The sequence below is a fragment of the Salvelinus fontinalis genome, chromosome 1 (genome assembly GCF_029448725.1).
Source record: "Salvelinus fontinalis isolate EN_2023a chromosome 1, ASM2944872v1, whole genome shotgun sequence".
NCBI classification, from domain to species: domain Eukaryota; kingdom Metazoa; phylum Chordata; class Actinopteri; order Salmoniformes; family Salmonidae; genus Salvelinus; species Salvelinus fontinalis.
This window is the reverse complement of record NC_074665.1, coordinates 33,041,437-33,068,995: the sequence shown is the minus strand read 5'-3', so window position 1 is coordinate 33,068,995 and position 27,559 is coordinate 33,041,437. Positions and strand designations below refer to the sequence as shown.

The 27,559-nt window shown below is 41.5% G+C and overlaps 1 protein-coding gene across 3 annotated transcripts in view; it reads left to right on the top strand.

Moving 5' to 3' along the window:
- Window positions 1-27,559, top strand: part of LOC129853215 (insulin-degrading enzyme-like) — a 47,408-nt gene that overhangs the window by 5,909 nt on the left and 13,940 nt on the right. For 2 of the 3 annotated variants that reach the window (XM_055919014.1, XM_055919004.1), the window contains 15 exons: window positions 1,658-1,842; window positions 2,286-2,493; window positions 3,659-3,828; window positions 5,092-5,214; window positions 11,163-11,275; window positions 12,912-13,074; window positions 13,244-13,336; window positions 13,445-13,536; window positions 15,131-15,211; window positions 15,608-15,711; window positions 17,651-17,753; window positions 21,481-21,603; window positions 22,092-22,174; window positions 22,469-22,613; window positions 27,218-27,328. In XM_055919014.1, the coding sequence (XP_055774989.1) occupies window positions 1,658-1,842; window positions 2,286-2,493; window positions 3,659-3,828; window positions 5,092-5,214; window positions 11,163-11,275; window positions 12,912-13,074; window positions 13,244-13,336; window positions 13,445-13,536; window positions 15,131-15,211; window positions 15,608-15,711; window positions 17,651-17,753; window positions 21,481-21,603; window positions 22,092-22,174; window positions 22,469-22,613; window positions 27,218-27,328 (1,897 nt within the window). Of the gene's footprint in view, window positions 1-1,657; window positions 1,843-2,285; window positions 2,494-3,658; window positions 3,829-5,091; window positions 5,215-11,162; window positions 11,276-12,911; window positions 13,075-13,243; window positions 13,337-13,444; window positions 13,537-15,130; window positions 15,212-15,607; window positions 15,712-17,650; window positions 17,754-19,696; window positions 19,911-21,480; window positions 21,604-22,091; window positions 22,175-22,468; window positions 22,614-27,217; window positions 27,329-27,559 lie in introns of those variants that run through there. The other variant, XM_055919022.1, reaches the window with a different exon arrangement.

The window sequence follows — 27,559 nt, the reverse complement described above, 5'->3', positions numbered from 1 at the left end:
CTCTACCGTTCAAAAGTTTGTGGTCACTTAAAATTATTCCAAAAACAAGGAGATTTCTTTCCTTTTTAAAATAACATTAAATTGATCAGAAATAGTGTAGACATTGTTAATGTTGTAAATGACTATTGTAGCTGGAAAAGGCAGGTTTTTAAATGGAATATCTACGTAGGCGTACAGAGGCCCATTATCAGCAACCATCACTCCTGTGTTCCAATGGCACATTGTTAGCTAATCTAAGTCTATCACTTTAAAAAGCTAGTTGATCATTAGAAAACCTTTTTGCAATTATCTTAGCACAGTTGAAAACTGTTCTGATTAAAGAAGCAATTAAACTGGCTTTCTTTAGACAAGTTGAGTATCCGGAGCACCGTCATGTGGGTTCGATTATAGGCTCAAAATGGCCAGAAACAAAGAACTTTCTTCTGAAACCCGTCAGTCTATTCTTGTTCGGAGAAATGAAGGCTATTCAATTAGAGAAATTGCCAAGAATCTGAAGATCTCGTACAACACTGTGTACTTCTCCCTTCACAGAACAGCGCAAACGGGCTCTAACCAGAATAGAAAGAGTGGGGGGCGCACAACTGAGCAAGAGGACAAGTACATTAGTGTCTAGTTTGAGAAACAGATGCCTCACAAGTCCTCAAATGGCAACTTCATTAAATAATACCTGCAAAACACCAGTCTCCACGTCAACAGTGAAGAGGCGACTCCGGGATGCTGGCCTTCTAGGCAGAGTTCCTCTGTCCACTGTCTGTGTTCTTTTGCCCATCTTAATCTTTTATTTTTATTTTCCAATCTGAGATGTTTTTTTCTTTGCAACTTTGCCTAGTAGGCCAACATCCCAGAGTCGCCTCTTCACTTTGACGTTGAGACTGGTGTTTCCAGCTACAATAGTCATTTACAACATTAACAATGTCCACTGTATGTTGATGTTTAAAATGGACAAAAATGTGCCATTCTTTCAAAAACAAGAACATTTCTAAGTGACCACAAACTTTTGAACGGTGGTGTATTTGGAAAGCTGGCAGAGCTTGAGAGGATCTGCAAAGAAGAAAGGGAGAAACTCCCAAAATACTGGTGTGCTTAGCTTGTAGCGTCATTTTCAAGAAGACTCAATGCTGTAATCGCTTCCAAAGGTGCTTCAACAAAGTACTGAGTAAAGGATCTGAATTCTTATGTGAATGTGATATTTCCAGTTTTTGTTTTTAAATGTATAAATTAGCAAAACTTTCTTCAAACTTGTTTTTCATTTTTCATTATGGGGTATTGTGTGTAGATTGAGTTTTACATTATTTTTTTAAACTCAATTTTAGAATAAGGCTGTGGGAAAAGTCAAGGCGTCTGAATACTTTCAAAAGGCACTGTATGTGCCTGTTGAATGTATGTATTTATTTGCAAAAATCAATTGCATATGCTTGTTAGCATAGTATTGGTCCGCTGTCGTTCTGCTGACAGAATGCTGGCGTCTGCTCGGGCTCTAAATATGGTACTTCAGTTTGAGTAGTCCTTCTACCCTGCGTCATTCAAAATTATATCCACTACATTCCCCCTACATGTTAAAATCAATCATTGTAATGACCATTAATCTGTAAATTGCTTGTCCAATCAATTGAGAATAATATAGTGCATAAATAACATTCTTTCCTGTGCTCTACAGGCTTGTGTTGTCTCTGCCCCTCAGAATGACAGACCCGGCTGTGAAGAGGGTGGTCAGTGAGATCGTCCGCTCTCCAGAAGACAAGCGGGTCTACAGGGGCCTGGAGTTTAACAATGGCCTGAAGGCTGTGCTCATCAGTGATCCCACCACAGACAAGTCCTCAGCAGGGCTGGATGTCAACATAGGTACAGTATTCACCCACTCCACTTATCTAGGCCCGAGGCGGCCTCCAAGACCCATTCTCAATACAGAGACCCCCCCCTGGTCTCCCCCTCATAATTTTTCTACAGGTGTCTCCACTTATCTCCTCATCCTGTAGCATCTTTATCTGTGTCTTTTATTTCTTTGTTTCAACCCCCCCATTCACTTTCTCCACTATTCCTGTAAATGATGCTGCCATTTCTCTTTTTCACTCCCTAGTTTATCTCCCATGGGACTACATTGAAGAGGATCCTTTATCACACTCTTTCTTCTGTTTTTATCCCTTATTGTTTCAGGGTTTGAACCACCTCTAATGTTATGGCTGGCAGCATCTAAACATAATTTACTTAGTTTTACTTTAAGTGCAGAATTGTGTGAAAGCGAAGCAACGTGTAGATTAACTGTGTTCGACTCTTATGTCTACCAGGTTCTTTGTCAGACCCAGGGAACATATCAGGCATTGCCCACTTCTGCGAACACATGCTGTTCTTGGGCACAGAGAAGTACCCCAAGGAGAATGAGTACAGCCAGTTTCTCAGTGAGCATGCTGGCAGCTCCAATGCTTTCACTAGCGGAGAGCACACCAACTACTACTTTGACGTATCCCACGAACACCTGGAGGGAGCATTGGACAGGTGGGTGAACCAACAGTGTCATGTTCAATAAGGCACATGGTATAACCTTTTTGCAAAACAAGCGTTTCTTATTGGACAAGTTCAGGTAGTCCCTCCCTGTTTCAGTTTATTTTCTTCTGTTTGGTGCTTTTTGAATATGACCCAGGTTATGTCATGGTAGAAATTCTCACATTTTACTTGACGGCTTTGGGTGTGCCACTGTGATTCGATTAGGCGTGTGAAAACCATCTGGACACCAATGCAGATCAATATTTTAACTATTGATAAGCTTTTCAAACACTCATGAACAAAAAAGTAACGTTACACTGTAATCTGTGACCTGGTTTTTAGAAGCCATTTTCAAATCCATATCATCAACCTTCATACAATGTTGGGGCTCCCGAGTGACGCAGCGGTCTAAGGCACTTCATCTCAGTGCTAGAGGTGTCACTACAGACACCTTGGTTCAATTCCCGGCTGTATCACAACCGGCCGTTATTGGGGGTCCCATAGGGCGGCGCCCAATTGGCCCAGCGTCCGGGTTTGGCCGTTATTGTAAATAATCATTTGTTATTAACTGACTTGTCTAGTTAAATAGATTTCCAGTCGAAGGAGGGTGGTTGATAATGGGTGTATAGGGCTACCTGAATAGTAATTACAGGTGTATAGGCCAGGGCCACTTGAATATAGAGCTTGCTTATGACATCTCAGATTTCTGTATCTTCCAGCTATGTTGACAGTCTGTAGATGCCTAGCTGCAGAGGGCATTTACTTTGGCCAATTCACTTAATTGCGGCCGTTTTGTTTTGCATGGCAGTTGCTCGTCCTTAGGGCCATTCAAATAGCTTTGCATACAGGTCTGTGAAATGTCACTGCTGTCTATTGTCTGCTGACGAACAGCCTAAAGTTGAGAAAAGTACACCTCTGAATTCAGAACGTGGATTTTTCCACATGTTATTGCAGTTATTAACCACTGGCCTGGAAAAATAAATATCACACACCCCTAACCCACCATTTGCTTAATCGTCACTGATGTTCCTGTAGGCCTTCACCAGGACACTCAAGTTAATTTAAAAACAAAAATCATCCAACAGCCCTCGTTTTTTAAATCTAGGTAGCCTAATCTGCTGTTTTTGCTTATGTACGTTAACTTGTTAAATTAAGGTCCTGTCCTTTGTGTGTCTAGGTTTGCTCAGTTCTTCTTGTGCCCGTTGTTTGACGAGAGCTGTAAGGACCGTGAGGTGAATGCTGTGGACTCTGAGCACGAGAAGAACCTGATGAATGATGCCTGGAGACTGTTCCAGCTGGAGAAGGCCACTGGCAACCCCAACCACCCATTCAGCAAATTTGGGACCGGTAAAAACCCCATGCCACCTTGCGTACTATAGACGGATTCAACATAACCCAGCATGTATCCACAGTCATGTTCATTAGGCACCAAACAGAACGGGCCTCTACAGTGCGACCATTTTACTCGCGTATGAGCTTAATATTTTGCTGTGCGACCTGGAATTTTAATTTGGGAGCACAAGTATGCCCAGAAAGATGCATGATTGTAGCTTTATTACCCAAATATTTTTCATTGTGCTCCTAAATTTATTTTTGTGCGCATACATTTTTTGACTTGGGCGCGTACGCGCTCCTTGTAAAAAAAGAAGAGAGAAAAAAAAGGGCAGCGTAGAGCCCTGCGGAAGACAATGGACTGAAACAGGAGGAACTACCCGGACTTCAGTTTCCTTTTCTGTTGCAAAACATTTTGCTACAGTGTGCCGTTATGAACATCGTGTATAAAACCCCTAAATCCTTCTCAGCCTTTTGTTTTGGAATGTGCTGACTCATTCTCTCCTCCTTAATTGTGTTCTCTTAAGATTGGACTCCCAGCCCAGGAGAGCCAGCTGGAGGCAGCGTTTAGTTATATAAGCTTTTATTTTCGTCTAATAATAGAAACCGGATCAGCTCGGCCGGAACACTCATTAATGAACGAGTGTTGGAGACATCCTTCACAAAAACACAACATTCTTAGAAATGCTTAAAGGGACACTTAACCACACATTAATATTCAGATGTAGACATTATGGGGCAAGCGAAAATTAATAATTAGGTTATAAAGTGTTGAACTTCCCTTTGAACTATTTACATCTCTCCAGATGTTCTAAATTTGGTGTGTCTCTGTTATTTGTTTTAGGAGAGGGAAATGCCCACCAACTAGCCTGCCACAGAGAAAGGGCTTGGTTTAGGCTCTGGTTGTGTAGGCTAATTAGCAGAGCGCTAGCCCATAGAGGACAAAAGTGGTCAGTCTGTCACTGGTGGCCTTAATCAGAATTGTAATTGCATCACTGGGGATTCATTTTGTTCACACATTGGTGTTCTTGGAACAAGCTTGTTGCCCTTTTATATGTGGATGTATTCTCCCTCCCGCTGTATACTGTTTCATGAAGTCTTTGATGGTGACTATTTTGGATCTGTGACAGGGAGTTGTTTTTCCTCCAACGCATCGTGTGATACAGATTATGTTTGTCCAATAAGGTCAAGCACTCACTGCACTGTATATTACAAAAACATTCCTTGCTGATGTACATTTTGTTGACTAGCTGGTTAAGTATTATATCTGGTTTTCAGGTAACAAGTTGACTCTGGAGACTAGGCCATCAAAGGATGGGATCGACATCCGCCAGGAACTCTTGAAATTCCACTCCACCTACTACTCCTCCAACCTCATGGGACTGTGTGTGCTGGGGAGAGGTAAGTGAGTGTCGTATGTGCCAACGTCCACATCTGTAAGAGAGCGTTGCTGCTTGGATCAGTGATCCTAGACTGGTTAAGAGGCAGATGAAATAACCTGTCAGCTGTACAGATCTAAGATCAAGTAGGAAGTGCTTTTTCTGAACACTCCTCTTCTGTAACAATCTGGAACTGAGCCCACAACACTCAAGCCAAGTCCTGCAGTCATCTGTTTGCGCAGCCCCCCCCCCCCCCCCCCCCCCATCTCCTAGACTGGAATAGTCTTTTACAGTTGCCGTTATTTCCTAGGGATGTAACGATTCACGAATACACTCTGGTCTGTGGGACCCCAAACCGATCCAAATGTAGCATGCATCGGTCAGTAAATCGATTTAAAACGTTAGGAATTGGCAGTTAACTTTATTGTTGCTCAAATTACATTCTTTCTACCTCCTGAAATTACCTTTTTATATTATGTGACAACGGCATCCTCTCACTCAGTATCGAACTAGGCATGTAATTATGTTGAAAGTCATTGATCTACAAGTTATTTTGTATGCCTAACAACCCCAGGCACGCTGACAAACGAGAGGTAGGCCCATTCCTGATCTGGCACATCTGCATTGTCACCTTCAGGATTCAAATGTTTGTTAATTGGCTTGCGCCATAGCCGCGGGAAGATGTTTAGTTGTGGGGGTGCTGGGAATTCTGGTCCGGGTGGGGGGACGGGACATTTCACCCTGCGCTGCAAATGGCTGTATCAGTCTACTAATACAGGAGTAGTAAAGGCCCAGTGCACAAATTTTGTGAGATTTTCTTTTTTTTTCAGAGCTGCTGCAGAAAACTATTGGTCCGCTAAATCAGGCAAGGCCGGCCCGCTCATTAGGCAGTATTAGGCAGCTGCCTATGGTGGCAGATTGAAGAAGGAAACATTTTCTGAGCTAATCTGACCAATACAGCACTCCCAACAACACATCAAACCTCACATAATTCTGCCCAAAAACAATACAAAATTCCTCTCAACCAGTGGCATATGGGCTTTTTAGGTGAGCGCTGATTCCGCCCTGTGATAAGCAGTGCAGAGAAGCAAAATATTTTGCTGGTCCATTTCCAGCGCACCTCTCCAACGTTCCATCCCCAAAATTATCTAACATAAATAATGTAGCAGATATGGTAGAAAGGGTATGTAACCCTTTCTGTAGCCTACAGGTTAGATATAAAATGTATGACAATGTGATGAGAGACACTTTTTACATCATGCAAGTTTCTCCAATTAAATAGCCCAACTTAAATGGTGCCCAATCAAATAAAAATTATGCTAACATGTTAACAAACTTAAAAAGTAAAATGGACAATATGGAATGGATAATCAGGCTACTCACTACTGCTGTCCAGGAGTTTCACCTTGTGGGTTAAATTGTCATGATCAGTGGTTTCAAGTTTGTATCCATCAATTGTTGATGAGCTGATCATAGCAAAAGAAAAATGTATGCATTTTCCGCTGTTTAAACACAATGCATATAGGCTCAGGATAACTCCTGTTAAAGTTTTGTAGTTGATATTGAGCTTAAATAGCCAAATTCACAGTGGTGCTCTTATTCTTCTCACTTTGCTTGGTGAGGCAGATTGCTATAACTTGATGACCCTTCACATACGTAACCATTTCATTGGCTCTCTTGTAGAGTGTATGCATTGTTTTCAGTGCCATGACGTCCTTGAGGAGCAGATTCAATGCATGAGCAGCACAGCCAATGGGTGTGAGGGTAGGACTCCTCCACTTCAGACCAAGCAGGCTTCATGTTCGCAGAATTGTCTGTCACCAGTGCAAATACCTTCTGTGGTCCAAGGTCATTCACTGCCTTCAGCTCATCTGCAATGTAGAGACTGGTGTGTCTGTTGTCCCTTGTGTCTGTGCCCTTGTAGAATACTGGTTGAGGGGTGGCAATGATGTAGTTAATTATTCCTTGTCCACAAACATTTGGCTACCCATCAGAGATGATTGCAATAGTCTGCTTTCTCTATGATTTGCTTGACCTTCACTTGACCTCTGCATCCAGCCAATAAGTAGATAAAGCATGCCTGGTTGGAGGGGTGTATGCTGGGCAAAGAACATTCAGAAATATCTTCCAATACACATTGCCTGTGAGCATCAGAGGTGAAGCAGTTGCATGTAACAGCTCCAGCAAGACATGCATTAACATTTCTGACTACTTTCCTCCATTGAGTAATAAACAAAATCTGATTCCAGGAGGACCATGAGCTGTTGCTATCGGTAAGGTGTCTGATTCATAATTAAATTGTATAGAAGTAGAGGAACTTTTGTCAGAGGTTGTGAGTGCTGGGAGAACTTTATGCAGATGATTCTGCGTCTTTGTTGCATTCTTCACATATGATTGGGCACAGTATTTGCAAATGTACACAGCTTTTCCTTCTACATTAGCTCCAGTGAAATGTCTCCACACATCAGATAGTGCCCGTGGCATTTTCCTGTAAAGATTATTAAAAGAATTGCTAAAAAAACAAAGACAATTCCATGTACAGATAAATAGTTAAGCAGTTAGATTAAACAACTCCTTTGTAAGATAAATGTATGGAAACAGGTGAATTAACACTCCTCAGTTAGCAGGCTCAAGCAAGCGAAAACCCACATGGTAGCAAAAACGATCAGAAATTGTTAACAAGTTAGAAATTATTTAAACACACTTTGCTGTAGGCTACTATTTACTAGTTAACAAAACACCATGTATGTCATACAAATATATTCACCCCACCCAGTATTGTAATCAAAACTTACCAGAAAGCATGTAGTCCTTGGCTCAGACAGTGTAGTAGTGGGCTCACTAGCATCTCATTAGTGTGTAAGATCTTGAGAATCAGCTGTACATGTGATGGAAGAGTGCATTGCACGTGATGGAATAATGCACTGTGCATGCAGAGGGTTGAAATTCCGGGTAAATTTCCCAGAAAGTTTCCAACCTTCTGCAAACCGAGTGGTAGCCATGCTGGTTAAGTGTGCCTTGAATAATAAATAAATCACAGACGGTGTCACCAGCAAAACACCATCACACCTCCATGCTTCACTGTGGGAACCACGCATGCGGAGGTCATCCGTTCACCTACTCTGCGTCTCACAAAGACACGGTGGTTGAAAAAATAAATAAATAAATTGGCCTCATCAGACCAAAGGACAGATTTCCACTAGAGGTCGACCGATTATGATATTTCAACACGATACCGATTATCAGAGGACAAAAATAGCCGATACTGATTAATCGGACGATTTTTAAAATGTATTTGTAATAATGACAATTACAACAATACTGAATGAACACTTTTAACTTAATATAATACATCAATAAAATCAATTTAGCCTCAAATAAATAAACACGTTCAATTTGGTTTAAATAATGCAAAAACAAAGTGTTGGAGAATAAAGTAAAAGTGCAATATGTGCCATGTAAGAAAGCTGACGTTTAAGTTCCTTGCTCAGAACATGAGAACATATGAAAGATGGTGGTTCCTTTTAACATGAGTCTTCAATATTCCCAGGTAAGAAGTTTTAGGTTGTAGTTATTATAGGAATTATAGGACTATTTCTCTCTGTACCATTTGTATTTCATATACCTTTGACTATTGGATGTTCTTATAGGCACTTTAGTATTGCCAGTGTAACAGTATAGCTTCCGTCCCTCTCCTCGCTCCTACCTGGGCTCGAACCAGGAACACATCAACAACAGGCACCCTCGAACAACTACTCCACGTCTCAGAGCGAGTGACATTTAAAACGCTATTAGCGCGCACCCCGCTAACTAGCTAGCCATTTCACATCGGTTACACCAGCCTAATCTGGGGAGTTGATAGGCTTGAATTCATAAACAGCATAGCTGCTGGCAAAACGCACGAAAGTGCTGTTTGAATGAATGCTTACGAGCCTGCTGGTGCCCACCATCGCTCAGTCAGACTGCTCTATCAAATCATAGACTTAATTATAACATAACACACAGAAATACGAGCCTTAGGTCATTAATATGGTCGAATCCGGAAACTATCATCTCGAAAACATTAATTATTTCAGTGAAATACAGAACCGTTCCGTATTTTAGCTAACGGGTGGCATCCATCAGTCTAAATATTCCTGTTACATTGCACAACCTTCAATGTTATGTCATAATTACGTAAAATTCTGGCAAATTAGTTCGCAATGAGCCAGGCGGCCCAAACTGTTGCATATACCCTGACTCTGCGCGCAGTGAACGCAAGAGAAGTGACACAATTTCACCTGGTTAATATTGCCTGCTAACCTGGATTTCCTTTAGCTAAATATGCAGGTTTAAAAATATATACTTCTGTGTATTGATTTTAAGAAAGGCATTGATGTTTATGGTTAGGTACACATTGGAGCAACGATACGCACCGCATTGATTATATGCAACGCAGGGCACGCTAGATAAACTAGTAATATCATCAACCATGTGTAGTTATAACTAGTGATTTATGATTGATTGTTTTTATATTATAAGTTTATTGCTAGCTAGCAACTTACCGTGGCTTCTTACTGCATTCGCGTAACAGGCGGGCTCCTTGTGAGGCAGGTGGTTAGAGCGTTGGACTAGATAACCGTAAGGTTGCAAGATTGAATCCCTGAGCTTACAAGGTAAAAATCTGTCGTTCTGCCCCTGAACAAGGCAGTTAACCCACCGTTCCTAGGCCGTCATTGAAAATAAGAATGTGTTCTTAACTGACTTGCCTAGTTAAATAAAGTTGTAAAAAAGAAAGGGCAAAATCGGCGTCCAAAATTGCCGATTTCCGGTTGTTATGAAAACTTGAAATCTGCTATAATTAATCGGCCATTCCGATTTAATCGGTCGACCTCTAGCCCTCAGTCCAGCCTCTCTCAGCCTATTGCGGACAGTCTGAGCACTGATGGAGGGATTGTGCGTTCCTGGTGTAACTCGGGCAGTTGTTGTTGCCATCCTGTACCTGTCCCGCAGGTGTAATGTTTGGATATACCGATTCTGTGCAGGTGTTGTTACACGTGTTCTTGCCACATCTGCAGTCCTCGTGCCTCCTTGCAGCATGCCTAAGGCATGTTCACACAGATGAGCAGCGACCCCGGGCATCTTTCTTTTGGTGTTTTTCAAAGTCAGTAGAAAGGCCTCTTTAGTGTCCTAAGTTTTCATAACTGTGACCTTAATTGCCTATTGTCTGTAAGCTGTTAGTGTCTTAACGACTGTTCCACAGGTGCATGTTCATTAATTGTTTATGATTCATTGAACAAGTATGGGAAACAGTGTTTAAACCCTTTACAATGAAGATCTGTGAAGTTTTGGGGATTTTTATGAATTATCTTTGAAAGAAAGGGACATTTCTTTTTTGCTGAGTTTAGGTACGTACCGAATCGTCTTGAAAGGGAAAGATGCACATTTTATATTATTTCCCCTTAAATACTCCCCACCTGCCCCAGTAAATGATTCCTCAATAACCCTGGTGTTCAACTTTCCACTTCTGTCCACAGATGAGCCATGATCCAATAAGCCACTGAGGATACAGTAGGCTGTGTCACTGCTGTGTTCATTACCAGTTTACATTTAGTATTTTCTGACACCATGTACTCTACAGTGAAATGAATTAAGCTGCACTTGGCAGCCAGGTTTATGATGGTCTGACCTCATAATTAATGGCTTTCACAGCAACACAGTTGAGTGTCTGGTTTGTAGCACATTTTGCTAAGCAATATTGACCTCCCCTGTTGCTGTACATTATTCAGAACTAACTTACAGGATGATAACAGTCCATCCTCATCTACATGCTAAATTACAACTACAGTAAAGGAAGTGTATCAAGAATGTTAGAGTGAACACATTTGTGCTTTTAAGTGTTTTGCAATTTGAATGGTTTGAGTTTGAACCCAGGAAGATTGTGTATTTTAATAAATTAAACTAATCTGTCCCCTTTTTCTCGTTTTATAGAGTCGTTAGATGAGCTCACCACCATGGTGGTCAAGCTGTTTGGAGAGGTGGAGAACAAGAATGTACCTATCCCAGAGTTCCCTGAGCACCCCTTCCAGGAGGAGCACCTCAGGGTGAGCTCCTTAGTTTGTGCGCACACACACACTCCAGAGTTTCCGTTAGCCGGCTTTTGGCCTGAAAATACATAAAATGTAAAGCCGATAAATAAAACTGTTGTTGTCCAAAATGATCTGGAGAAAAACATTTCCATTACATAATGTTTTTAATTAATTGATGGAAATGCCAATCGATGTGTATACGTTTGACCATCATGCTTATCGGGCTATAGGTTCATTTGCATAATTTTGTGGAATTAAATTGGCCTGTGTTATTTGCGTTAGTCATCATTTTATCTTTTTTCAACACCTGTCACTTGTGCGCAGTGCCGATTTTGAGCGGGATTTCTCCAATTCCTCAATTGGTTGCTGCTGCAGTAAAACATGCTTTGATAAGCCCATTCAGTGCGTAACAATCCTTACTGCAATCACGTGTTAAGAGTTTCGGTGCATGATTAAAAATAGCTACTATTTTTATTTCTCAACTGGTAAAATTGAAGCGCGTCACCCACCACTTTAGGAGCTTTTGATTCTAAACATTCAAACATTATTTTATTTTTAAAGGAGCTAATGATCATTGATTCCTCTAATTCATGCTTTCTGGTGAAGAATTTTTAATGATTTTATTTATTTCTGTGTAGACTGGAGTAATTATATAGTTTTGGCAAAGGTATTTCCATTTACTGGAACCACCGTTATGGCTTTCATAACTTTCTTTCGTTGTCCAGAAGGCAAAGGCACAATCCTAGTCACATTAGCAACCAAGTCCAATTTTTTTGAACTTTAGATTTCCCCCTCTTTCGAACAGAGATTTTCATCTCTGTCATATATGGAACCGCTTTCAGGTGCGCTGTTTAGAATGGTGTTTTCCAGCAAATTGCATTTTGGCAAATGTTAGAATATTTGGTTTTGTTGGCTGCTTCATTACATGAGTGGCATGTTCTGTTAGGCAGCATTACCGTAATCTAAATGTGATTTCTGTCATTCTGAGCACGGTGGGTGGACACCCCAAATGCATATGGGTATTGTAAATTTCTTAAGTGGCCTGTAAATCTTCCCCGTCACATTGTCCGGCACCACATTTTCTTAATGAAAACCCTGACACCACACACACACACACACACACACACACACACACACACACACACACACAGAGTGCATTCGGAACATATTCAGACCCCTTGACTTTTTCCACAGTTTGTTACGCTACAGCCTTATTCTAAAATCGATTAAATTGTTTTTCCCCTCATCAATCTACACACAATACCCCATAATGACAAAGTGAAAACAGGTTTGTAGAAATATTTGCAAATGTATTACAAATAAAAGTCGGGTACCTTATTTACGTATGAATTGAGACCCTTTGCTATGAGACTCGAAATTGAGCCTCCGGTGCATCCTGTTTCCATTGATCATCCTTGAGATGTTTCTACAACTTTATTTTATTATTTATTTTGCAATCATTTCTAAACTTTTTTTGCTTTGTCATTATGGGTTATTGTGTGCAGGTTGATGAGGGGGGAAAATCCATTTTGAGAATAAGACTAATGTAATAAAGTGGAACATTTCAAAGGCTCCGAATGCAACTGAGTTGTGCAACTGAGATCCTATTCATAGTCTCAACTCATATCTCTTTCCTAACCCCCACACACAGCAATTCTACAAAGTGGTGCCTATCAAGGACATTAGGAACTTGTATGTGACGTTCCCCATCCCAGACCTGCAGAAGTACTACAAGTCCAACCCAGGCCACTACCTGGGCCACCTGATAGGCCATGAGGGCCCAGGGAGCCTGCTGTCTGAGCTCAAATCCAAAGGTAGGCCAGAGGGCTGTGATTTGAATCTTAGTTAAGATTTAGGGCTTGATGGAATGTTAGAAATATTTGTGACTGTAATAAATTCAGAGTTTATACTGACAATACATTCTGTATATGTGTAGAATTGTTTGACTTGACAGCGGTGGCTATGCCCTTTATTCTTGTGCAGGCTGGGTGAACACACTGGTCGGCGGCCAGAAAGAGGGAGGGAAAGGCTTCATGTTCTTCATCATCAATGTGGACCTGACAGAGGAGGGACTCCGTAAGCATTAGGATCTCGGGGATTGTTTAGTTTTGTCTATTTTGTTCGTGTGTGTGTGGTGGTTTCTGTTTCAACCCTGTGAGCTGAAGTGTCATTTTGTTTCTGTAGTGCACGTGGATGACATCATCTTCCACATGTTCCAGTACATCCAGAAGCTGCGCACTGAGGGGCCTCAGGAGTGGGTCTTCCAGGAGTGCAAGGTGAATACTACGCTGTAGTACCACTCACTTCTAATCTGTCTGAGCTCAGTCCACTCACTACACAGTGCATTCAGAAAGTATTCAGACCCCTTTACTTTTTCCACATTTTGGTATGTTACATTCTTATTCTAAAATGGATACATTTGTTTTTTCCCTTTATCAATCTACACACACTACCGCATAATGACAAAGAAAAAACAGCTCTGGCTGGGCCACTTAAGGACATTCAGAGACCGACGCCACTTCTGTGTTGTCTTAGCTGTGTGCTTAGTGTTGTTGTTCTGTTGGAAGGTGAACCTTTGCCCCAGACTGAAATCCTGAGCATTCTGGAGCAGGTTTTAATCAAGGATCTCTTTTGTACTTTGCTCCTTTCATCTTTCCCTCGATCCTGACTAGTCTCCCAGTTCCTGCCACTGAAAAATATACCTACAGCATGATGCTGCCACCACCATACTTCACCATAGGGGTGGTGCCAGGTTTTCTCCAGATGTGACGCTTGGCTTTAAGGCCAAAGAGTTCAATATAGGTTTTATCAGACTAGAGAATCTGGTTTCTCATGGTCTGAGAGTCCTTTAGGTACCTTTTGGCAAACTCCAAGCGGGCTGTCATGTGCCTTTTACTGAGTGGATTCTGTCTGGCCACTCTACCATAAAGGCCTGATTGGTTGAGTGCTGCAGAGATGGTTGTCCTTCTGGAAGTTTCTCTCATCTCCACATAGGAACTCTGGAGCTCTGTCAGCGGCCATTGGTTTCTTGTTCACCTCCCTAAGGTCCTTCTCCCCCGATTGCTCAGTTTGGCCAGGTAGCCAGCTTTTGGTCGTTCCAAACTTCTTCCAGTTAAGAATAATGGAGGCCACTGTGTTCTTGGGGACCTTCAATGCTGCAGAAATTGTTTGGTACCCTTCCTCAGATATGTGTCTCGACACAATCCTGTCTCGGAGCTCTACGAACAATTCCTTCGACCTCATGGCTTCTTTTTTGCTCTGACATGCATTGTCAACTGTGGGACCGTATATAGACAGGTTTGTGCCTTTCCAAATCATGTCCAATCAATTGAATTTACCACAGGTGGACTCCAAGTTGTAGAAACATCTCAAGGATGTTCAATGGAAACAGGATGCACCTGAGCTCAATTTAGTCTCATACCAAAGGGTCTGTATACTTATGTAAATAAGGTATTTAGGGTTTTTATTTTAATACTTTTGTCTTTATGGGGTTTTGTGTGTAGATTGAGGAAATAATTTAATCAATTTTCGAATAAGGCTGTAACGTAAAATAAAATGTGGGGGAAAATCAAGGGGTCTGAATACTTTCCAAATGCACTGAAGCTGTCTTAGAAGCCAGCGTATGTGTTGTCAGAAAACAATCCGTCATTAACATTTTATGTATAGCCCTTTTTACAAACAAAATAAAATCACAACCAAGACTGAGAAACTTACTCAAATAGGCCTTTTGTTATCCTCTTAGTTAAACTTCTGGTGTTTGTAACAGTACACGTGAATTAATTATCCTGTGTTGCTCAATTCTCCATTGTATGTAATAGTACTGTATTTTCATGCAATTGACATGTGACTTGTCTCGCTTCTCCTCCACAGGACTTAAACACAGTGGCCTTCAGGTTCAAGGACAAGGAGCGGCCCCGTGGCTACACCTCCAAAGTTGCTGGATTACTTCACGTAGGTGGCGCTCTCCATTTCTTAAGGTCGTCTCCACAATGATGCACTGCACTTCCGTGGCGCCGTTTGATGACGATGTTGTCATCAGAGTGCCTTGTCTGCCAGTCACTTATTTTGTGTATAAAGATTTATCGATTCAGCCCTAATCTAAATTAAACTGACATTCCTGCTAGTGTCAAAATATTATGGTATTAAGGCAGTCGGACCGGGGTAGGATGTCCAGTGTATTTTTGTCTGTTGGGATTCATTCTTGTGTGCATTTTTTTTGTGTGTGAAAATAAGCACCAGTTCTGTATTCCTGTGCTCCAGTAAAGTGTTCCCCTGCATGTGTTAGTCAAAGGCCTCCCCATTGTTAGCACCTAGACCAGTTATTTTTTTTTGTCCTTTGTTTTATAGTACTACCCTCTGGAGGAGATCCTAGCAGCAGAGTACCTGCTGGAAGACTTCAGGCCAGACCTGATAGAGATGGTCCTGGACAAGCTCAGGCCAGAATACGTCAGGTCAGTTGCAGCTCTTCACTAGGTCACTAACCCTGTTTACTCTGCTCTCCTATACCATGTTCACACTATTATGCCCATCAGGATGAACCATACAGCTGGCTTGGATATTTTTTTACATTCTTCATTCCAGCATGGTTTCAGCAACTGTGTTGGATGCAGAATCAGACCCGCGCTGTGAAGATTGTCTCTGCTGGGTCATTTTTGCTCAGTAGTGTGACAAGGGTACCTGATAAAACACTTACGACGCCTCTGTTTTGAAGAGCCTTTTGATAAACATGTTTAACTTCCTTGAAAAATAGTACATTCATCAACTATCTATATATACCCAGACACATTACTGATCTCAATGAAAGGCACAGAGAAATACTTTTCTTTGATTCATTCTCCTTTCCTATGTTGCCCTTCTTTTAGAGGACTCTTTCTCCTTTTGAGTTAAGGATACACTTTTTGGGGGGGAATTAGCTTTGAAATTGCCAGTAACTTGCTGTGATGCTTGCAATAAGTATATGGGTAACTCAGTGTTTGAGCAGATGTTGCAGTCCATGGTTACAAACATTCAGATAAATTGACACTGTTTTTAAACATTTTATTTAACCTTTATTTAACTAGGCCAGTCCGTTAATAACAAATTCTCATTTACAATGACGGCCTACCAAAAGGCTTCCTGCGGAGACGAGGGCCTGGGATGAAAAATAAATACAATCACAACAAGCGAGACAACACTACATAGAGACCTAAAACGACAACATAGCAAGGCAGCAACACATGACAACACAACATGGTGACAACACCACATGGTAGCAGCACAAAACAGGGTAGTAACATTATTGGGCACAGACAACAGCACAAAGGGCATGAAGGTAGAGAAAACAATACGTCACACAAAGCAGCCACAACTGTCAGTAAAAGTGTCCAGTCTTTGAATGAAGAGATTGAGAAAACTGGTGCGTTTTATCGCGTGTTTGTTGCAGCTCGTTCCAGTCGCAAGCTGCAGCGAACCGAAAAGAGGAGCAACCCAGGGATGTGTGTGCTTTGGGGACCTTTAACAGAATGTGACTGGCAGATCAGGGTGGAGGATGAGGGCTGCAGTAGATATCTCAGATAGGGGGGTGGGTGAGGCCTAAGGGTTTTATAAATAAGCGTCAACAAGTGTGTCTTGCTGACGCTGAACATCAACTGAGTAGACTTGAATAACAACCAAGGTCATACATGTTATACAATCATTAGGCTAGTATTGGAGCCATTCAGTCATGTCGTTAACCTTCAAATCATGTAGGGTAAATCTAAATGTGATCTTACATTTCTCATTACACACTCCGTTTTACAGTCATTGTCATGGCAGATTTACCTCAACATTCACCTAAACTTTCCACTGTTGAATTAACTGCCAGAACAGTTCCTGAACGTTTTCTAACTAAAACACTGGGGGAGTTCAATAACACATTCTGCAGTATTACTACCACCACAATCGCTGCTTCTCCACTTCAGTCACTACTAATACTACAGTCCCTACTTCTATTACTTCTACTGATACTACTAGAATCAATGCTACCGTTGCTACAGTCACCACCACTACTGCTACTGCAGTAAAAACTACTACAACTTCTTCCACTACCATTTCAAATGCTTTTAGACAGTTGAAGCAAGCACACATTTTCTTTGGGAAATGTAACTTTTCTAGTTATCACTTTGGCTGGCTATCTGCACCACTTATCTGTTTTAATCACATTGACCCTACAAATTGTAATTGACTGGCGCCTCCCGAACATCCTATCCCCAGTGTTATTATACAGTTGAGTCGTAAGGGCAGCTAAAATTGTAGCGCCAGCTGCTCAGGGAAAATGTGTAAATGAGTGTGTATAACTCCTAACCGGTCTGACGAGGGTTTATAAATGCTGATAATAATGAAACCCGTCTCTGTTGGTCCTCCCATCTGCAGAGTCGCAGTCGTCTCAAAGTCGTTCGAAGGGCAGACGGACAAGACGGAGGAATGGTACGGGACTCACTACAAACAGGAGCCCATATCTGAAGAGATCCTCAAGGTGAGACACACATTCAAACTCGACAGCTTTTCCATATACTCATCACCCTGTGGGTGATGCTAAAGGCCTTTCCTTGATTTCACACGTCCTCTCCTCATCCTCAATATGTGTTGTAGGAGATCAGATGTTCCTCCCCTCAGACCTTCTCCTTCGGTGCAGGAAAGGAAATGGGGACACAATGAAATAGGCCAGATCTAAGATTTACCCTGACTGGGCATCTTTGTAAATCGCCCACTGGCAATGCTTGAAGGAATCTTCAATCCATCCACTTGCTGTCACACATTCCAACATAATCTAAGGTTTATCATGCCATGAGTAAGAAAACAAATGGCTTATGGGTAAGGTGCTGTTGATCCACAGTCAACACCCCAGTGGTGAATGATGTTTAAAGCAGTGGATGTTTGCTAAAGAGTTTGCCGACTTTTTTCTATACAGTGTAAAAGCAGCGTTAGGATGGAAATGTAAGATGTTTTGGAAAAATCTATTTGCAGACTGACACTAGCACTGTGAATGTTCTCAATTCACCTTTCTGAAACAATTCTCAGGGCCACAAACTCCCCTGAGCTTATGAGGTTCCAAAAGCAGAAAAGGCTTTTGTGGAAGGCTTTAATACTCCCAAAGCCAACGCTGTACATTTCATGACCTTTTAGTGGTGTCTTTCTCCTAAAGGTTTCTACACAACTATCTAACCACAGCCAACCCAACAGTCTATGGATGTTTTTTAAGGAATCTGCCTGGTGTGTTTTAGGATTGAGCAGAATCCAGATATTCACACCTTTTTATACTGTCCTTGTTCCATACCAGGGTATACGGCGTAGGTCACAAGGTGGCGCTTTTTGTTTTCAAACTCAAAAAAACAAACAAATGTCTATTACCAGAATGCTAACAAAGTACTAGAGAATTCCCATAGCGGATGCTAGCTAAATGCTAATGACCTCAAGCGAACACACTGAACAAAAATATAAACGTAACAAGTAAAGTGTTGGTCCCATGAGCTGAAATAAAAGGTCCCAGAAATGTTCACCAGAGCTGTTGCCAGTGAATTTGATGTTCATTTCTCTACCATAAGCTGCCTCCAACATCATTTTAGAGAATTTGGCAGTACTTTTAACCGGCCTCAACCGCAGACCACATTTAACCACACAAGCCCAGGACCTCCACATCTCGCTTTTTCACCGGTGGGATCATCTGAGACCAGCCACCCAGACAACTGATGAAACGGAGGAGTATTACTGACTGTGGGGAAAACTAATTCTGATTGACTGGGCCTGGCTCTGCAGTGGCAGGGGTTGCAGCCATGGGTGTGCCTAGGAGGGCAGAGGCCCACTCACTTGGGAGCTAGACCCACCCATGGCTGCGCACCTGCCCAGTGGTGAAATTCATAGATTAGCGCCTAATTTATTTCAGTTGACTGATTTCTATCTATAGTTAATAAAATTGTTGCGTTTATGTTTTTGTTCAGTATATTTACAAAGGCAGACAATCCAGCTCAAAGTTTTACAGGTACACTGCTATCGGAAAGTATTCAGACCCCTTGACTTTTTCCACATTTTGTTAGGTTACAGCCTTATTCTAAAATGGATAAGGAAAAAAAAGTCCTCAATCTACACACAATACCCCATAATGACAAAGCGAAAACATGTTTTTAGACATTGCGGATGTATAAAAAAACAAAATAGAAATACATGATTTACATAAGCCTGGAGAGGCCTGAAGATAGCTGTGCAGCGATGCTCCTTATCCACTGACAAAGCTTGAGAGGATTTGCGTAGAAGAATGGGATAAACTCCCCAAATACAGGTGTGCCAAGCTTGTAGCGTCATACCCAAGAAGACTCGAGGCTGTAAACTTTCCGAGTGCACTGTATTTCAAAAGTCTACTCCGTTTGCTGCACGCACAAAACAAATATTAGACAGCAGGGATATTGATCCAGGACGGAGAGTTGTTTCTGCTGTTGAGAATCTTACAAGCTAGCCACTTTGCTAATTTGAACCAAATACACAGCTGGAGAGTATTCAGTACAACTTAGACGGCGGTTAACCTTTAATATTTAAAAGATATCTGTTGGAAATTGATCAACTTGTGCTGACTTATGAAGCTAGCTCTCTTTGTAAACAAAACAATACGTGACTGGCTCAACTGTTCTGGTGAACTACGGTAGGCGTCATAATGAACAATGTGACTGTTGTAATTAAGAACGCGATCAGTTATCTCGTAACCTATAGATATTTACTTAAAGAAGCTTGACGGCATAGAAAATTATACCATGTGTGCTGTAAAACTTAAATTAATAGCTCGGGCATTCATTTGCTTAAGTCACGGAAAACAGGTGCCTATTATTAGAGACCGAATTCTATTTGAGCCAGCGATCTATTTCCTTAATGCCCACAGCTTTTGCTCATTTGCATAGTTACTTGTTTAATTCCATCATTCACTTCCAGCATTTTAATACATTTCTTCATTGTCATTTTTAACATTAGCTAGGTTTCCATCCAACAGATTTTCATGCAAATATTCAAAAATATGCATAAACCACATTTTCCCACCAAAGATGTTTCCATCAAACTCAATTATTGCAGATAAAAGGCTGTGATGACGTAGTGCACATAAAAATAACTTTTGTGGTTAATTTCCCATGTACCGAAATGGAAAAATTAAATGGATTTCATTTCATGGTTTTGTCACGAACTTGCGTTTATAGCAAATGTGCCCACTCTGGTCTTGACACGTGCGCCTGGTGCTAGGCTACCTATATTATACAATTAATATAATTTTTGTTTGTCAAACGGGAGCCAAGCATCGATCATCATGTCACCAGAATAAGACCCTCTCCAAGCTCATCACCTTGCACATTCACCACCCTATGAAGTTCATTTCTTTTATCTGTTTCCATTTCTCGCCTAATTATTTTACCGACACAATGATCACATCTTCGAACGAACATTGTCTGTTGGTTATTATACAATTGTACCGGTGTTTCCTGTTTCCATCAGCCCAGTAGTGACTTTTCATGCGTCAGATAATTCAGCCGCATGAAAGGGTTGGAAGGAAACATGGTTACTGTCATGTTTCTTTTGTCTAAATATGCCTCTATTTCGGGGTAAAAAAAACTTCCTTGACAGAATAATTCTTCTCATTGACTACATTTCCTGCGGTTCTTTATTTTGCCACTAGAGGGCAATCGGCCAATTTTCTGTGGGTCTGTACTACCGAAGTTGTTTACTGTTGTTTTTTTGTTGTTGTGCTTGTTAGTTAGCAGTTCACAGCTGCTAGCAGTTTTCTTACTGACGCTAAACGGATGATTGCAATTTCAGTCATTACTGAATTATTTAATTTAACAAATCAAACATTTTAACCATTTCATTTAGACCTGGCGTTTATTTGCTGAACTGTGTACTGTTGCCTGACTATTTAAAAGGAACAGGCGACCATTTGAGACTGCGTTTTAATTTAAATGTTACGGTATTTCAAAATACCTTCGTATACACGGTATACTGTCGAAGCCTCGTGTGTAGTCCCTTTGGTCGTCACTGGACATAGTTGGTCCTGTGTCATGTAGCATCTGCCATGGACAGTTGGTCTGGAGAAAAACTACCCATTGCATCGTCTATAGTTCATTGGCTATAGTTGGATAGGTGTGCAGAAGCCTTTAGTCAGCTATCAATAAATGTCATACCTAACCCTTGACTGAGCAAGGAGGACTCACTAACTCGTCTGTGTGTTTCAGAAATGGGGAAACGCCGACTTCAATGGCAAGTTCAAGCTACCCATGAAGAACGAGTTCATTCCTACCAACTTTGATATTTACCCTCTGGAGAAAGACTCACCCTCCGCCCCAACTCTAATCAAGGTAAGCCTCGCTCTGGATAAGAGTATCTGCTAAATTACTTAAATGTAAAATGGCGGGATGTTGCATTATCAAAGTGTTGTCACTTCATTCGCCAAGAAGCTGACAGACCTGAACGCGTAGCTGCATGTTCCAAGTGTCTGAATCTGTTCATAAGCTGTTATATGGTAATGAGGAAATGGTGACTGAAATGAGATGTTCAGTATATAGTAGGCCCCACTGTCGTTAAGGTGTTCGGATTGGAGGACATACGTGGTGGTAACTACTGCTGACCGATTTGGAGTCTCTTGTTGAACAACTCTTTTGAGCTAAGCGTCGGTATTTAATTTGGGCTGCTGTTCACCCCAATAAAGTACAAAGACAGTAGTAGAGGTTTGATCGATCTCTTTTCAAAGCAAGTATATGATGATACCAGACTGCCCAACCTTTTTCAAGCCCTTATCAATGGCACCTGCTGCTAATGCTCATCTTACCATGTTGTTTTTTTCTAGGACACTGCAATGAGCAAGGTGTGGTTCAAGCAGGATGACAAGTTTTTCCTACCAAAGGCATGCCTGAACTTTGAGTTCTTCAGGTTAGTAGATAAACCACAGCCGTTGAAGTGTATGAGATGATGATGTGATATGTAATGTGATTAAACTTTTGACTTGTTTTCCTCATACAACCTATTGTAGTTATAGTACTCAAATACTGCAGTTTGAAATCATATTACGAAGAACCCCATGGAACCCCACTTGTCCTGCTGATCCCTAATTTTGAATGAAGGCAACACTAACTGTTTGTTTTTCAAGGAGAGCAAATTGGAGGGAGAGTTCTAACTGTGGCGTTGTAGCTACTGTGTCATTCACCACTGCCATTTTCTCTACAGCCCGTTTGCGTATGTGGACCCCATACATTGTAACATGGCCTATTTGTACCTGGAGCTCCTCAAGGACTCCCTCAACGAGTATGCATATGCAGCCGAGCTAGCAGGCTTGAACTATGACCTCCAAAATACCATCTATGGGATGTATGTAAGTATCCTAATTTCCCATCGCCCTCACGTCGCCGCGACCCCAAACCCACCCGTTCCTCCCTCAACCTGGGCCTTCGTGTCAGCCCTGGCTGAAACATCATCTTTTCTTTCCCCCTCCCTCTCAAAATCACCTCGTCGGAAACGCTAGAGTTGTCGGTTTCCCATTCGTACTGGCACTGTTTTTGGATTTGAACGTAAATTGTCATTTGGTAAAGTAGTTCCCTGTCAGAAAGAGGAACAGTTTTTTTTCTATCAAAACTCTTATACAAAGGAATGGGAAATGGACACCTCAAGATGCGTCCACACTAGAAGTAGTGGCCTTTAGCGACAAAGTACTCCGTCCCTCCTTGGTGGACAGAAAGGCCGGTCGCGAGGCTGCATATACATACTCTTCTTTATCAGTTTCCTCACCCTGCTCTCTGTCCTTTTTTGACAACCTCATCCCACCTCCCCCACCCAACACTCATGTCTTCTTTTTGTTTGTCTTTTTTTTTTTTTTTTTTTTGTTAGTCGCTACCTATACTCAGACCCCCTGCACTGCAACATGACCTACCTGCTTCTCAGGTTATTGAAGGATGATTTAAAAGAGTATACATATGCAGCCCGCCTTGCCGGGCTGGTCTATGGCATAGCCTCAGGGATGAATGCCATCCTCGTAAGTACAGCGTCCGTCTGTCTGCCCCCCTAATGGCTAGGGGGACGAGGGAGGGCGCCAGCTTGAAGCTTTGAGTGTGCAGGACTGGCTTTATTGTTCCCCTCTATCTACGTCCTCTTTCTGTGTGTGTGTTTGTATGTTAGTCTGTCTGTAGGAAGATGGGGAGGCACTAGAGCCTCCCTCCCCTTCCTATTAGTGGTGGGAAGTTCAACTCTTTTTACTGACTCTGGTCTTTTCAACTCATTCAGTGAAAAGAACAAATCTTTATAATTTTATTCATTTGATTCAGTAATGCCCAGAGCATGCGGTTCCCCCTACTGTTGAAAGATGAAGTAAAGATTCATGATTCTACAAGCCACTTGTTCACCATAGGGGGCTTGGAGCTTTCATTGATGACTGAGACTTTTATACAAGTGTACTTCTAAAAATGTTCATTTTGTTGATTGCTAGGCATACACATTTTTGAAATACCTTTTTGAAAAGGTCTAGTTGTGACCGCAACCGGACTAGATTGTCAACCACTCTTGGCGGAATGCAATTGCTTGACTACCGCGAGAGAGCAGCACAATATCGTTCACGATATAAACTCCGAAGGAGTTTGTTGAGCAGAGGCAGGCTGTGTATGTTTTGGTTCTACAAAGCTGTGTCCATCGATAAAATTCTATAATCAATTCATTTGCATTCATTCTTGCACCATGCGATCAATTATCAGTTCTAAACATGACATTTCCTTCTATGTTGCCTGCAGCATGACCTGTTTTCCTGCGCGTATGTATGATAGACAGTTGGTGGTGGTTGGAGCACGTCTCCGGAGCCGCCAGCAGGTCAAACTAACAACTAAAATGAACGAGTCTTGAGTCAGTAAAAAGTTGTTCAAAAATAAATAATATTTTGTGACTGCACATCACTACTTCCTATGTCCTGTCTATATGCCCACTTGTGGTTTCACTGCAGGGATAGCCAAATCTAGTCCTCAAGGCATGCCGTTTAACTGATACGAAGTTGAATATTAACTTTCCATTCATCAAATACTTCTCTGGTAACATGGACTAAATTCAACTGATAGTTCATATTTGAATCCAGACCTTATCAGCAGACTGCCTGTCTTGAAAGACACATGTTTGGCTTTGTTGTTTTCACCGAATCACTCCCAAAAACACACCACAACTAATACACCCAGATAGAACTTCATACGTTCTTTCACATTTCTTTTATTTTAATGCATTGTTAGCAGCCAGTTAAACTCATTTGCTGTCAGTATCAGCCAGATAGTAGAACAGTGTCTCCTTCACAAGTCATAAAGGAATAAAGCCAAACATTGACTGTAAATTCTGCTGACTCATGATTCCAAAAGCAAGTTAGACTGGAGCTGGCATTGTACGCATAGCTAATAGCGTTCACAAGATTTTTATTTTTTTAAATTTGCCCTCTAAACACTATTTTCAGAGGTTAGTATTGGAATGAGGTTTTGGTATGTGCCTAAAATTGCAAATCAAGATGCCCAATGTGCTTGTCTTTCACTGCTCATCTGTCGCTTTGGATTGCGGTGCTTTGGTTTCCCTCTTAACTTAAGCAACCAACTAATTTCACGACTGACGTTTGCCTAACATCCAAACTAGGCCCACATCTGTGAAATAATAGCTTGTGTGCAGAATAAAGCGGTCTTAGTTACGAGAATATTTTTTCCCCTTGCTTATTAGAACTTATTCACTACTGTTATGTGATGTCAAGGTCATAAAAAAGGACTACTTAAGAATAGGATTATACATGTTATATAGGCTAATCACTCATGGGTTGATGCTACATACTTAGGAAATTATGTTTTTCATTTTACATTCAGGCCAATCACACATACCTTGCTAACTGTATGGATGGGGTGTTTCTCCTCCTATATTGGCTTTTCCAAGCTTCAGGAGTAATAGATGAGTCAGCACAAACTGGCTGCGGGCTCGTCAAGGGTAATGATGTTGGAAGAGATTAGAGTTAACTGGTGTCAGTATGTGTGTGTCAGGGGTGAATGAGAAGGGGAGGGAGAAGGTGATTTGCGAGAGCAGAACACCGTAGCCTGAGGGTATTGCGGGTTCATGAAGGGGCCAGAAGGTTTGGAGGATGCAAAGCCGAGTTTCATGTAACCTTGACCGGGCTCCGATCACGCACAGTTTGACACACCACAGTCACATGCATACACACAACCACTCACTTGCATCACTTTTGGTAGCTTGTCACTGAGCTAGATGAATAAGGGGAAATGCATTTGCAGTAGATTGTAATGCACAATGCATGCTGTGTAGACCTTGAGGGAAGAGTTGAGTAGTTAACTACAGACCCATAAGGATGTGGCGGTCATTACATTTTGTCAGTCGGTGATTGTCATGCAAATATCTGACGGATTTACGGTAATTGACTGTTAATTAACGTTAACCTGTTTAGCATCTCTGGCTTCCACACACAAGCCACTGATGTGGACCTTTTTTTTTGAGCATTTGACATTTTTAAAGTCTAATAAATCTATTTAAAATAGCCTACACGTCACAATAAAACCATTATTTATTTCAGGCAGGTCTAAAGAAACACGATATGAAGAAAATGTAGCCTATTTCAGAAGAACAGAATAGATATAATACTCTGTCTGAGTCGTCCTTAATGTAGGCCCTGCTATGGCTGTGGGCTACAGTAGTTCATTTAGCAGCCCGAGATCTGCTTATAATTCCCGTGGGATGATTTTATAGCGAGGACAATAAAATTGAACGTAGTTGAATAAAATAGAAAGGATATTTTTTCCCAAACAATGCGGCTGTTCTGTGTTGAGCGATTAACCAAGAGAACAGGTCCTCCTGTATGCCCAATTTTAGTTATTTAAGCAACTTCAGTTCTGATGCAAACGTTAGGCCATACGTTTTGATTTCTAATACATTCTAAGGCCATAGCCGTTGGAAGATGTTTGGGGGTGCTGCCCGCGCTACAGACGTCTATATCGGTCCGCTAATACAGGACTAGTAAAGGCCCAGTGCACTTCTTTTGAGTTTTTAAAAATTATTATGATTTTTTGGGGGTTGGGTTCAGGGGGTGCTTCATCACCCGTACTTCCCGCGCTATGTCTAAGGCTGCATGATGCGACTCTAATGATGATTGTGAAAAAAGTTGCATGCTGTTTCTTGCGCAGCCTGCACACACTTCATAACTCTCGTTCACAAATTTGACAAGCACTTGATAATATCCTCACCCATCAGACTATTCTCAATTGAATCTGGTCTTTACATATAGCCTACTAATATACAGTGCATTCTGGAAAGTGTTCATACTTTTCCCACATTTTGTTAAGTTACAGCCTTTGATGAGGGAAAAAATATATTTTTATCCATTTTAGACAATCTACACACAATAACCCATAATGAAAAAGCAGAATATTATAATTTTTTTGCTAATTTATTAACTATGAAATATAGCCCTCACATCAACTGATATATCAAAGGGCTGTACATAAACCCAGCCTAAAACCCCAAACAGCAAGCAATGCAGGTGTAGAAGCACGGTGGCTAGGAAAAACTCCCTAGAAAGGCCAAAACCTAGGAAGAAAATCTGAAATACCTTATTTACATAAGTATTCAGACCTGTTGCTATGAGACTCGAAATTGAGCTCAGGTGCATCCTAGACAAGCAGGTGAGGGTAGTTCCTTACTAATTAGTGACCTTGATTAATCAAGTACAAGGGAGGAGCAAAAACTCGCAGACACTCGGCTCTCTATGGAATGAGGTTGACATGTGTCTTAGACAGGATTGGGCAGGACTGGAGGTTTGGGAGGGTGGTCTGACACATTGCTGTCTTTTAGTTTCACTTTAGCTTACTCATCCACACACTCATTTCACTGTTACCTACAGGTGCTTTGCCACTCACATTATGCCCACCTTTTCACTCTCGCCCTTTTCCTTTCGTCTCCTTCCCACAGCTCTCAGTGAAGGGCTACAATGACAAGCAGCACATCCTGCTGAAGAAGATCATTGAGAAGATGGCCAACTTTGAGATTGACGAGAAACGCTTTGACATCATCAAGGAAGCGGTAAGCTGAGCATGCGTCCCCCCCCCCCCCCCACAGTTTAGAACTGTACTCGGGCTATGATATTACCCATTATATCAGATCAAATGTTTTTTTATCTTGTGATATTGTGTTTGACCCCATGGCAAGCCAGAGCTACCTTCATATGGGCGGCAGTTAGCCTAGCAGTCTCAGGGAGAATGGGATATGCAAAAAACAATTCACACATGCCTAATAATACAGACTTGTACGTGT